The sequence below is a fragment of the Emericellopsis cladophorae genome (assembly GCF_022114955.1).
Source record: "Emericellopsis cladophorae strain MUM 19.33 chromosome Unknown NODE_27_length_275652_cov_118_915141, whole genome shotgun sequence".
NCBI classification, from domain to species: Eukaryota; Fungi; Ascomycota; class Sordariomycetes; order Hypocreales; family Bionectriaceae; genus Emericellopsis; species Emericellopsis cladophorae.
Window position 1 is genome coordinate 263,143 of NW_026250952.1, and position 12,510 is coordinate 275,652.

Sequence of the window (12,510 nt, forward strand, 5' to 3'; positions counted from 1 at the left end):
AAGTTCTTGCATGCCTGCGACGAAGTCTTTGCAAAGAAAAAAAAAGATGATTAGCTCTTCAAAAATATGCTTGGAGTTACAACTAGTTTATCCCGATGTGACCCAACGTGTACCGCCGTATTAGTCCACGACTGTCTGCCCCGAAGCCCTTGAACGAGCCGCGAGTCGTTCCATGTGCTCTCACTCACTCGCTTCTTATTTACCTGTACCAAGCTCCTTGTTCTCTGGCGCGCCGATGGCCTTCTGTGCGTTCCGCGATCCATCTTTGAGCATGTCTGATATGGACTGCTGTCCATGATTGGGCGCGACCTGCTGTTGCTGCTGCTGCTGAGCACGCTAATAAAACGTGGGTTAGATAGATATACATGCATGTCTGGAGCATGTACTGGGGCAGATGAACTTACCAGATTTTCTGCCTCTAGCCTTGCATTAATGTCAGCAGCAATGACCCTGCTGCGGCCATTCGTCTTGATGATAAAGTCCTTCTTCTTGACAGGTCTGGCCAGGCCCTCAAGGACATCGGCGATGTCCTGCGCGGTCTTTTCGGCCTGCTCCTCGCTCTCCAAAGCCGCAGCGTCAACGAGCACATCGGCCAGCAGCGTATTGTCTAGGTCCCGATCCAGCTGGAGCTGCTTCCGGAGTGAACTGATCTGGGGCGCCAGGGCCGTCTCCTGCTTGTTCCACTGCACTTCCCAGTCTGCCATCTGTGCGGGGACGTTGTACAGTCTCTGATCTCCCTCGAACTTTGGAAATCTCCTCAGCGGATGGGCGTTCCGAGCCTCGATTATACTAACGAGGGCATCTGCGACCGCAGCTCCGACTGACACGGGGGCAGATTTACTGGAAACGAGAGCAGTAGTTGCCTTGTGAAGCTTGGCCACGTTGAGATTGTCGGCAAACGACTTTTGCGGGATGTTGCGCGGCCGGATGAAGGGGTGATAGACGAGATAGCGGTGCGTGGGAGGCTCGGCGTCCTGTCCGTAGTGGAGGGCATGGTCGATGAGCAGGTAAGCCCACTTGGTTCCGGCGGGGGAGTTGTCCTTCAAGTGGAAGCCTCGCAGGTGCGGAGCTCCTTGGTACCGCTGCTCGATGAACTCGGCGGCGATGAAGAGGTCAGTCTCGCCTGTCGTCAGTCAGTCTATTAGTACGGTTCAAACACGACCGTTCCAGGTGCGACGAGGAAGAAGGCAGAGTGGACTAACCAAAAGGTTCAAGACGGGCTGAGGCCTTCCAGTTCTGTGCTTCACTTGAAGGCGCCTTTTTGGGGGACGTCTTTGTTGGGGCCGCAGATCGAGCGGGAAACTTTACGTTGGCCCGAGCAGGCCCGGTCGTCGATTTCCCGCCCGGTGGCTTCTTGGGCTTCAGCTCATCAGACTTATCCTCGGCAGACTTTTCCTCAGCAATTGCCTCGTCCTCAGCAATCGGTCGTTGTTCCTCAGCAGCCTCGGTCGAGTCTCCAGCCAGCGCATCGCCAGGCACCCGGTCGTAGACCATCTTGCCAAACCAGCAAGTTGTCTTGTAGTACGTCGCCGTAAATGTCGTATTGGAGGCCGTCCATGTGATAGGCACAGGCTTGCCGTTGAATCTATCGTTGGCCTCCTCCATGTTCCATATAGGAAAGGAGATCCATCGTCCAGCTTGGGGGATGCGATAATCGGCCTCCATCTCCGCGGCTGTTCGCTCCACGGCCTTGGCTGTCTGGACATAGATATTCTTGCGGCGCTTGAGCACCTCCAGTACGTCTGTCCAGGCTGCTGCTTTCTTGTTGTTGTGCGCGGTGATTTGCTCATTGTATTTCTTCTGCAGTTTCTCGAGTGCCGGCTTCTTCTTGGGGTCCGTATCCGGCAGTTTCTCCAGCCTTTCTTTCTCGTCATGGTATGGCCAGTCAATGTCGATACGGATCCATCTCGAATTGAATCTCTGGAGGGCAATAGCCTCGCTGGCTCTGTACTCCTGCAGGTCGTTCAATGACAGCACCGCAAGCTCCTCGTCAGTGAGAAGCAGTGCGGTTCCAACAGGGGTCGTGTGATCTACAACTTTCGAAGCCATGCTGAGACAGATGGTTGCATATGTTCTCTCTGTAGTGCAACCTAGAATGAGAGTTGTTGAAGTATGGATGAATGCTGGGATCAGACGGCTGTGATGACTGGAGATTGGCGTTGGGCGTGCACTTGTGTGAATTGGGCCTTTCCAAGGGACTGGAACTTGAAGCCTGTTCATTCAGCTTCCACTTGTTGTAAGAACTATGCGCAACCATGCGATCGTCATCTCGAACCGAATCCCAGAGGGCCAGGTCTGGATGCGCCAGGGGGGGGGGGGGGGGGGGACCCTTGTTGTTCCAAGCTTGAGGCTGAAGTCGACCAGTTCGTCTAGCAGACTCTAGCTGCATCTGAGTTGGTCCGAGTTGTTGGTCTAGAATGGGCTGGATCCTCCACGGGCCTGCGCCGTATTTGGAGCCGCTTCCAGATCACTCGGAGGCCTCGACGGTTGCCTTTCAGCTGGTCAATGTACGATGCAGGTTCTGGACTGGACCCTGCTATTTCCGTAAAAATTGATTTGGTACTCAAATAGCAATCGGGGGGATACTCACGCGTGGAATACCACGCGGGGGACGACCGCAGCGCCGGCCACAGCATCTGCACGCACATCCTTATAAGCTTCATAATGTGGGAGTGTGTGATTGAAGTCAAGTCTACGTCAAGCGTGGCCCTCATGCAATTTCTTTTTTTCCGGCTCTAATTCTCATACATCAATCGATGCTGCAACTACTTCACTACAAGTTGGTTCCAGTAGACTCTGCTGTCCTTCCAACATACATCGCGAGTATTCTCCAAGCGCTCGGAACGGAGTCAGGATGAGTTCCACTACCAATCCTGCCTTGATCATGTCCAAATGTTCGCTCACCTGCCCCAAGCTGCAGTCTTCCAAGCCCATCTCGTGAATGCGTCTCTCAAGCCTCTCGTGTAGAGCCTGCCATCTCTGAGCGTAGAGGAGGGCGGCTTCTCTGATTTCGTCTGTTTTTTCTCCGGCCTTTGCGCGGAGTGACACGTTTGTTCCGGCCAAGGTATCGTACGCGTCAAAGGCCAGATCCATGCTGTACGTCTGGTGGCTCTCAGTCGAGCATGTCGAGCTGGTGTACGACTCCCACAGAGCCTTGACCCGTACCGTGGTGGACATGGTCTTCACTTGCTGCCGAGCGCTGCTGGTGGCTGATAGACAGCCCCCGGCGTCTGCGCCGAGAACATAGCCAGCGACGTAGTAGTCGCCGTACAGTTCCTTGAATAATTGCTGTCCATTCTCACGACGGAGCAGCGACTTCGCTGCCGAAGACAGAGGCGGATCTGATGCCAGCGCAACGCGACCGCAGCGGAGTCGACTGTTGTGCGAAGCTCGAGACGCCTGTTTGGCTCCCTGTTAATGGCTGTTCATCCATGCTCAATGTCTTGAGACCTACATTTGTTGCTTCCTGCATCTGCTGGTCGTAGCTGGCGCTTACTCCGGCACTGAGAAGCGAGTTTCCGACCGAAAGACCAAGGGTCCCGCTGAAATGCTCCGACGTCAGGCTGTTCGAGTCGCTGCGGCCTTCTACGGCGCGTCCGACGCCAACCTCCAGCCTCGCCTGGCAGATGCGAGATGAGGCGGCGCCGAGATGGAAAGGCGACGCTCGTTTCCAAGGACCATTCTGCAGCTCGGCAGCAGAGGAATCGAAGCAGGCGAGGATGCGCTTGTGTTCCCGGTGCCACGGCAGGAAAATGGGCAGAGATGAGGCGCCTAATCGCCGTATGGTGCATTGTGCTGGGTCATCCATAATTCCATGTACTTTGATTTCTTGGAGAGGACATGCGGATATGCTCGCTCGATGGACATCAGATGGCAGGCAGCTGACACAACCGAACAGATCCAGAGCAAGCACCATGTGGGCTTCAGCATTCACGCCTTCACGCCTCCGGATTTGATTGATTCAGGACCAGAGGGCTATCCCGTGCCGTGCCGTGCCGTGCCGGGTCCAGAGTGGACAGAGCCTTCAAGTTCTTGGAGGATCGGCACTGCGAACGGCACGGGTCGCGCTCGCGCCCGCTGAAGAACAGTCATCTAGAACAAAGTGGGACTACCGGGGACTACCTGGCCCCTGGGACTACATGCGACTACATGCGACTACCTGCGACTATTGCCAAGCCATCCGCACTGCACTCCACCGCTAGCAACGAATGCGGATGCGACGCTAGAGGTGCCCAGGCCCCAGGGCCCAGGCTCGTGTCCAGCCGAGGCCTGCCATGAATCAAATGATTCCATCGAGATGCCATCACCAGATTGTAGACGACAGCCCCCTGAACCGGGCGCCAGCTGAGGGCGCGCAACCTGAACATGGAGTCCTGCTGTGAGAGAGACCAGAACCCGGGCGCCACAAATGAGGATTGGGCCATGCTCACTCAGCCTGCGACTCGATGGCGTGGTTATGATTTGATTGGAGCTTCTATCCCTCCTCCGTAGTCCATAACCGTTTCTGCCATTGCAAACTACATGTAAAATCGGTCTCTCCCCTCTGGATCATCACACCCATCAATCATACCCTGACGAAACGTGTGTCAAGATGGGCGTCCAGCTTGCCCCCTACAACAATGCCATGCGCCTTGGCCAGGGCTTCAACAGCTACACGCAGCAGATCTGCCTCAATGATGCTGTCATGAAGCCATCCAAGGTGGCCAAGGTGCCCAAGGCGAAAAAGAAACAGCTCGAACCGGCCGCTATGCTCGAGAAGAAAGTCGAAGCCGATGTAATACCGCATGAGGATTCTGCTGAGTCGGACCCGGAGCCCGAACCCGACACAGACAAGACACTCGGGAGGCCCAGGAGCAATGAGCCCGCCAAGGGGGTCAGTCAGATTGTTTCGTACTCTTCGCGGTTCGTCGACAAGTTGAGTGACATTACAGGCAAGTTGAACAGCGAGCCTTCAGCTTTGAGATCTGGTGAACTAACTGACGGGTGAGTACGTAGATGCAATGAACATCTCGGCTTCGTTGTCGATCAAGACCGCTACAATCGGTGGAGCGGCCAGTGGATCCTTCATCGACAGTGACAAGTTCAAAGAGAGCGACATGAACTTCTTTGTCCAGGTCAAGGTGGTCAATCAGGTGGTCAGCGCGGAAGACTACACCGAGTTTCAGGACATCCTGACCGCATCTGCCGGTGGCCGCTTCAATGACGTTTACGGGGTAAGCCAAGCCTCACCTCTCTCAATCCCCTCGGATGAGTGGATGCTTGGAATCTAATCTAATCCTTCACTCATCGCCGTAGGACACCTTCATCTCTGGGTTCGAGGAGGGAGGCGAGCTCAACGCCTTGATCTCGGTCAAGGTCTCGGACAAGAGCAAGACCTTTGCCATCAAGGCCGAGCTCGAAGCCACGCTGGGCACCCCGGCGCTGTCGGGCAAAGTCACCGGCGGAGTGGACATGAACAAGTCGGAGATCAATTCCTCCACCGAGACCACCGTCACGGTCAACTGGAGCGGCGGCGGACAGATCAAACCCACCAACGCCATCTGGGACGTCAACTCCCTCACGCTGGCTGCTGCCAACTTCCCCGAGAACGTTTCCAGGACACCTCAACGCACATACGCCATTCTCAGCAAGTATACCTCTCTGAAGAGCTTTCTCAAGCTGTACCAGCCACAGTCGGTGCTCACGTACGAGAATGCGGGCGTGTACACTTCGGCCCTGCTGGATATCTACATGGACTACAAGTCCATATGGAAGCAGATCCAAATCGCCAACTTTGAGCACAAGAATCGCCGCGCCGATATGAGGATAGCCAAAGTCCCAAAGGAGGTGCAGGCGCTGGCTGAAGCGAAGGCGGCGGCGGCGGCGGCGGCAGCGGCATCCTCGACACCAGAGCAGATCCCGGAGGCTCCAAAGGACAGCAGCCGGGGCATAGCTACTCGAGTGGCAGAGTCGGATAAGGATGCTCCAAAAAGCAACACCGTGGCTCGGGTTCCGTCGAGCAGCAATGCTTCGGATAGCAACAAAACCCCCGAGTTCCAGGTACCCGACCTGATCGACTTCACCCCTTACAGTCCCACCATCCTTGGGCTGGATAAGGCGCGGCGACACTGTCGCAATGAGATGATTAAGATTGTCACCGAGGTTGGTTGCAGCCTTTGAATTGTCAATTCAGCTTGAATTCGCCCAGACTGACTCTGGACAAATAGGTCGACCTTGTGACCACCCATCCGGATTATGCGCTCGATCCATCGAGGGAAGATCGTTTTGTCAGCCCACGGATCTTCACGCAACTTCTTCCGGTATGTAATTCCGCATTCTCGTATTTCCCATATATATACATTACCCGAGCTAACCAAGTGTGTTTTTTCTCTCTATATATAGGTTGTCACCTTGCGTGCTGTAGAAACGGACGATCCAGACTCCAAGCTCAACCCCAAGAATCTCGTCATCCTCGGCGAGACGGATGAAGCGCCCCGGCTGCAGCAGTGGCTGTTCAACCGCTCCGGCAGCGAAAAGTCGCGCGAGCCGTACCCCAAGATGGAGCAGTCGCTCGACCACCACAAAGGCAAATCCAAGAGATTCGACATGGGCAACGCCTGGGCGGGGGTGGATGATCCTGGCAAGGCGGCCACCTTCTTCAACTGCCTCGACAAGATCGACGACTCGTGGGAGCCCAGATCTATTGACATTTGGGTCACTGATGAGATTCTCACTGGGCTGAGGGTCGTGTACACCAACGGGGCCGAAGCCGCACACGGCGACTGCGAGGGCGCAGCCCAAAAGACTCTGCTCATCCAAGATGGCAAGGCCACTTCTGTCATTCAGCTGGCCGTTGAGCTGGCGCGCCCGCAGAACTCCACGGGCCGCGTCCGAGGGTTGCAGCTGACGCTGGACACTATCAAAACGCAGGAGTACCCTCCGCTTGGCCGTGCCGTGACGACGCATGCGACGCCTGAGATCACCACTCTGGAGCAGCCAACAAATGGTCTTTGGACCTTTCGAGGCTTCTGGGGCTCGTTTGCCCCTTTCAAGGGGGGCTTCCTTGCTCTTGGAGTAGTCTGGGGACTTGATGACACCAAGACGGTGCCGCCGTCTCAGGCGTCGTCGACAACGCCATCGCAGCAGCAGCAGCCATCCGGACCTGATTACCAGATGGTGATGGGAAGACCGCTACCCGACGATGCGTTGAAGTCTGCCGTGGCCTACAAGGCCAAGGCGGGCGCGTACTGCATGTCGCAGTTCATCGGCGACAGCAACATCGACAAGGACAGGTCCGTCTACTTCAACGACTTGCACGACATCAAGGACGACAAGTGGCGCATCTCGTCCATCAAGTTCTACCAGGAGGACTCGCACCGCATCACCGGATACATCATTCGATACACAGACGGCGGCTCCATCCGGCGCGGTAAATGTGCTCCGGGGACTCTGGGCGCCCCGTTGGAGAGCCAGCCGCAGCACTTTACCAACGTCACGCTCGACACGACCTACCTGGCCGAGCAGAAGGGTCAGGTCCTGACGTGCGTCGTTGCAGACGATCGGCAGGCCGAGGGCAAGTTTGTGTTCCAGGCACCTGGGACCAAACCCCACGAGACGGCCAAGCTCTCTCGCCCGGACAGCACCTGGTCTCTTGCTGGATTCTGGGGTTACCACAATAAGGATACGAATGCCTTCACCCAGTTTGGTATCATCTGGGCCAAGAGGAGCGAGCTTATTGTTCCAGCGCGATCGTAATATGGCTGTATGTTGTGTGTATATCGTCATGTCTTGTTTGCACTGCCGTTCTGGGTTTCTGGGAGTGTATTATCTGGAACTTTCCATCGCAAAGCTTGATAGGATGCTGTTTTTATTGACGCCTCAGTATGTCTGACTCTTCCCGATGAGTCTTCTTCTGTGAACATCAAATTGAATGGTTTGTAACTTGGATACTGTGTGCCATCCGCCTTGAACAACGACAACAAAGTTCCTGTCTCCACAGGGACGTTGCCTCAGTGTTGACGACTAACCGGACTAGAGGCCTCCTGGAGAAAAATCATCAACCTTGTGATCACTTCTTCTAACCCAGAGTCTCCGCATTCCCAGTGCCCTCAGAATGAAAGCCATGGGGTGTCCGGCATGCAGCCACTTGACATGCACAGCGAGCTGACCAGCTTGAGCTCTCAGCCAGACGGGGGAGCCAGGTCTAGATTGTTCAAGGTCGCGCTGACCAGCTCGAGCTTTCAGCCAGACAGGGGAGCCAGGTCTAGATTATCCAAGGTCGAGCTGACCAGCTTGAGCTTTCAGCTAGACAGGGGAGCCAGGTCTAGATTGTCCAAGGTCGAGCTGGCCCTAATTTGGATGCATCTAGATCAGAAGTAGTAACAGTTCTGGCCCCGGTGAACTCTCTGGCCATACACGCCCCTAATACGACTACGAGGACTTGCGCAACTAGGCCCAACATGGTCTCTCCTTTGAACTTGGCGAATGGTCTCATCTGGGACCGGAAGTTTCTATAGATAAAGCTCGATTGCCCGATGTGATGCAACACAGACCAGCCATTAACGACTAACCACCACCTCCCCTCAAGCCAACACCAAATCCGCAACTTATCCTCCCTTTTCCCCCTTCAACTTTTTTCATTATCGCTTCTGCTAAGCCTCTCCTCATAACGCAAACATCTGCCGTAATGACAGCACCACTCAGCGATGCTCAGAAACAGGGCGTCGAGTCCATGATCAGGGGCATGAATCATCCCAAAAGCGCCCCACCGGACATGTCCTTCACGATGGGCTGGGACGTCGTCGCCAACTACTCGGAAACGCAGATAAACAGCCTGCTGGCCGAGCGTCACAGGTCCTTCACCCAAAAGCAGAGTGGCATGCTTCAGGAGCTGCGCTTCGAGAATGACGAGGTCGACAACCGCACCCATCAGAAGTACAAGTCCTTCTGGCACGTCAAATTTGGCCCGCCCGTCATTGAATTCAACGCCAGGTCCGTGAAAACACCGTGCTGCTCCCTCAAGATGGAGGTCATTGGCGGGAGTGTTCAGTGGGGTAGCGAGGCGCCGGTGGAATCGTTTGAGCCCGGCTGGTTCGTGAGCTTGAACAATGTCCCCCTTGCCAGCGCGATGGGGGAACTAGTCGAGGGAAAGATTCAACCGGAGGAGAACACGTCCATCATTCCGGGGACAAAGCCGATCCATTTCGACTTCGATGTCGTCAAGCAGCAGCACGTTGTGCTGGCATTCGAGATGGACCCAAACTCCATCACAGTCACGGCCATCCCGCCAGAGGACTGGAACAAGGACGATTCCCATTCAGTCACCGACAGCCAGTTCCAAGACAGATTCAAGGCCTACTTCACGGGCACCAAGGGCGGGATCGGGCAGCTCGTTGACGGCGTTCCCCGGGCGTTCAGCTACGCTATCGCCAGTGTCAACAACCAGACCAACAGCCAGGGGGTGGAGCTGCGGCCCGAGAAGTTCCAGTTCGCTACGTATTGTGGCAGCGGCCATTGGGAGAACGTCACGATCTTGTCCATCTTCATCCAGGTCGTGGGCGGAGTCAGCAAGCCCGACTCGGTGAACCTCCAGCAGCGGTGGACCACGCAGTGGTACGACAACGGCATCATGCCCATCCCAGCGGGCTTCTCGGCTAGTCTCCTGCTGTCCTCTTCTCTCTTCAAGACGACAATCCTCCAGCACGGATTCAAAAATTCAGGCTGGTCGCTTAAGGATTCGCCAACGCCAAACGAAGCAGTCAATAAGGTCACATGCCTGAGTTCCGAAAAATGGAACGTCGCCGAGCAAAACATCAAATACCACCAGACAAGCGTCTTCCACGTGGACGGCTCCAATGTCAACCTCAAGGACTGTCCCCTGGAGCTGAGCATCAACCAGGACGACGTGAATGGACCGCCTTCGGTCCGCGCGCTGTGGAAGATCGAGCGCAGTATCAATTGGACGGCGAAATGGGATTTTGCCTACATTGGCCCCAACTACGAAGGTGCCAGCGGCACCATTAACGCGACGTACCAACTCTGCGATACGGACAACCACGCGCTGCCTCGGAAGCTCAACTCCACGGTCAAAGTGACGGACGATGATTTCAAGTTCGACCTGAACCTGCAGACCAAGGACTTTCGCATGGACCAAAAGGAGCCCAACGGTATCAGCTGGGACGCGTGGCATGAGGGTATGGAGAAACTCTGGCAGCAGGCGCCGGAAGTGTCGGTGGCTTCTTTCGGTATTGGATTCTTGCGCACCACAAACCTGCTGCTGCCGGGGAGCAAAGTGATGGGCATCAATTCGACGGTTGGTGTCAAGATCCCCAAGGATCTCGTTCTAGTGGGCGATGTTGTTCCAGCTTAGGCCTGTTTCCACTAACAGTTATGTATGGACGCATGTGACAGATGCAGCGGTTGCTAGAGACTATATCCATTCCACTTGTTCACGAATTGAAAGACAAAAAAGAACATACAACAGCCGGTATTCGCTGGTCGTCACCGACCCAACTACTAATCAGCCCCTTAGCGGCTTGACTATGGGAGAGCGGACGGGATCCCGTATTTTCCACTAGGTATGGTCGTATATAACAGTTACGGCGGTTGCTAGATATTATAGGCATACCTTTACCCACGAGGCAAGAACCAAAAAGACATACAACAGCCGGTATTCGCTGGTCGTCACCGACCCAACTACTAATCAGCCCCTCGGGACTCTTTGCTGTTGGGACAGAGACGTCTAAAATCGGAGGTCGTGCATCCAGAATTGGCATCCCCAACCTCCGTTTTTGGAGGTTCAAGTCCCAGGCATTCTTCCCCACCCTACCGTTATGTCACCTAACTGGCAACGAAACGGACCAGCTTCAGGCAGCTCCAGAGATTGTTAGTGTATTAGAACAGTCCTTGCCTTGACCCCTTGCCTCATGATAGGGAGGGCCGCTTTGGAGAGCCGCCTTGGCTGACAGCTTTAAATTAAGACTTGACACATAATCTAAGACGTCGTCACGTTATGCGCACTTCTCGCCAAGACTAAAAGTTAAGTAACGTCAACAACAGTCTTTCCCTGAGTTTTTATATGATCTCGTGTGTCGTGGTCGGTAATCACGCTTCTGAATCCTCCGAATCAAGCCCAAGGGTTCCACTCGAGATAGAAGGCGAGAGGCGACTATATGAGTCCTACATCGGCATTAGCACGAGTGGCCCGCGAAACGAGCGTGGCAAAGAGTGCTTTATCCCTCTCGCAGCGTCGCCAAGGCCACACAGTGCTCGAGAGACAAACCGACAGTCTTCCAGAGATAGTTCTCAATCAGTCAAATTCCGATGCTCTATAAATAGAAGCTCGATAGAGTGGTGTTCACCTGCGTGAGACGGCCTCGCTCGCTCAATCGGCTGGTCGAAGGTTGCAGGGCAGGATAGTGAAACAATTTCTATTTAGGACGGGTTGGGGAAAGGGACAGGCTTGTTCTTTCGTCTCGTCGCTTGCTGCGTTCTTGATTCTTCGGATACACACACTCAATGCCCATCGAGACGCATCTTTGGCATCCCGCCTGTCTTCCAGAGCAGCCCACCTGTAATTTGACAACGTTAGAGACCCAGTGCAGCAGTGGAAGAGGGGGGCGACAGCTTTCCCAAGCTCCCTGGTGGTGAGCACAGACTTTTCTAGAGCGACAAGACATGCAAGCAATATGTATCTTGGTATAGAGATTTCGACTAACGGCGGAAACAGGGTCCGTGTTCTCAATGTACTCCAGGGTATCTTGTTAGTCCAAGTCGAGCGAGACCAGCGTACCAAACATAGTACGCGCATGCAAGGACGCCACTAGAAGGACGAGAAGGACTGCTGCAATAGAGAAAGGCCTAATGCCGTGGGTATAAAGATAAGGCAAGTGATTATTCAGAAATTCCATAAAGCCAACAAAGCATGCAGAGAAAGACGGGTACTATATATTATATCACGACATCGGCCGACTGTCAGCCGATAAAGAGTGGACAGATAATCCCTCATATAACCACTCATCGCAGCGCCTCTACTGTCTCACCCGTACACGAACTATCGACAGAGGGGGTTATAATCTATTTCGAAGCTTTACCGGTATTGAGGATCCAATTGTGTAATTTCGCGTCATACCAACGAACTACTAGGTCCGGTATCCTCATGCAGAAACCGATTCCGATTTCTTATCTGTTGCGCAGCCAATACCTAGCATTCTAATCTGGAAACCGACTACGCTCTTCCAGGCAACCAAATTACGACAACCTTCCATCTCTGTTTGGCCGCGCGGAGACCCTCTCGTTGCGGCGCTATGAGATCTTCATGGATAAGGTACCGAAGTAGGAATTAAACAAAATCGGAAAGTGCTTACGACGAGGGTTAGACTGGAGATTATAACAGGAAAAGCCAGGGGCTTATCGTACCAGACGGGGAAGAGCATGGATTGGTTTCTGGGCGATAGCTTTCCAGTATCATATATAGACCTGCGTGCTCGACGAGTACGGACACTAGGCATTAGTGAGGTCGTTATACAAAGG

The 12,510-nt window shown here is 54.5% G+C and overlaps 3 protein-coding genes across 3 annotated transcripts; 2 read left to right on the forward strand and 1 right to left on the reverse strand.

Moving 5' to 3' along the window:
* Positions 1 to 120: 120 nt before the first annotated feature.
* On the reverse strand, positions 121 to 3,808 carry J7T54_007389 (uncharacterized protein; the record flags this gene model as incomplete). Its single annotated transcript, XM_051507084.1, has 6 exons — positions 121 to 131; positions 204 to 336; positions 405 to 1,123; positions 1,203 to 2,030; positions 2,817 to 3,399; positions 3,455 to 3,808. The coding sequence occupies 6 exons, from the start codon at positions 3,806 to 3,808 to the stop codon at positions 121 to 123; spliced, it is 2,628 nt and encodes an 875-aa protein (XP_051361765.1).
* A 783-nt stretch (positions 3,809 to 4,591) lies between these two features.
* On the forward strand, positions 4,592 to 7,734 carry J7T54_007390 (uncharacterized protein; the record flags this gene model as incomplete). The annotated part of the gene is made up of 5 exons (XM_051507085.1): positions 4,592 to 4,983; positions 5,057 to 5,213; positions 5,296 to 6,141; positions 6,207 to 6,299; positions 6,382 to 7,734. The coding sequence occupies 5 exons, from the start codon at positions 4,592 to 4,594 to the stop codon at positions 7,732 to 7,734; spliced, it is 2,841 nt and encodes a 946-aa protein (XP_051361766.1).
* Positions 7,735 to 8,665: 931 nt separating this feature from the next.
* J7T54_007391 (uncharacterized protein) lies at positions 8,666 to 10,348 on the forward strand (the record flags this gene model as incomplete). Its single annotated transcript, XM_051507086.1, has 1 exon — positions 8,666 to 10,348. The coding sequence occupies one exon, from the start codon at positions 8,666 to 8,668 to the stop codon at positions 10,346 to 10,348; it is 1,683 nt and encodes a 560-aa protein (XP_051361767.1).
* Between the last annotated feature and the right edge of the window lie 2,162 nt (positions 10,349 to 12,510).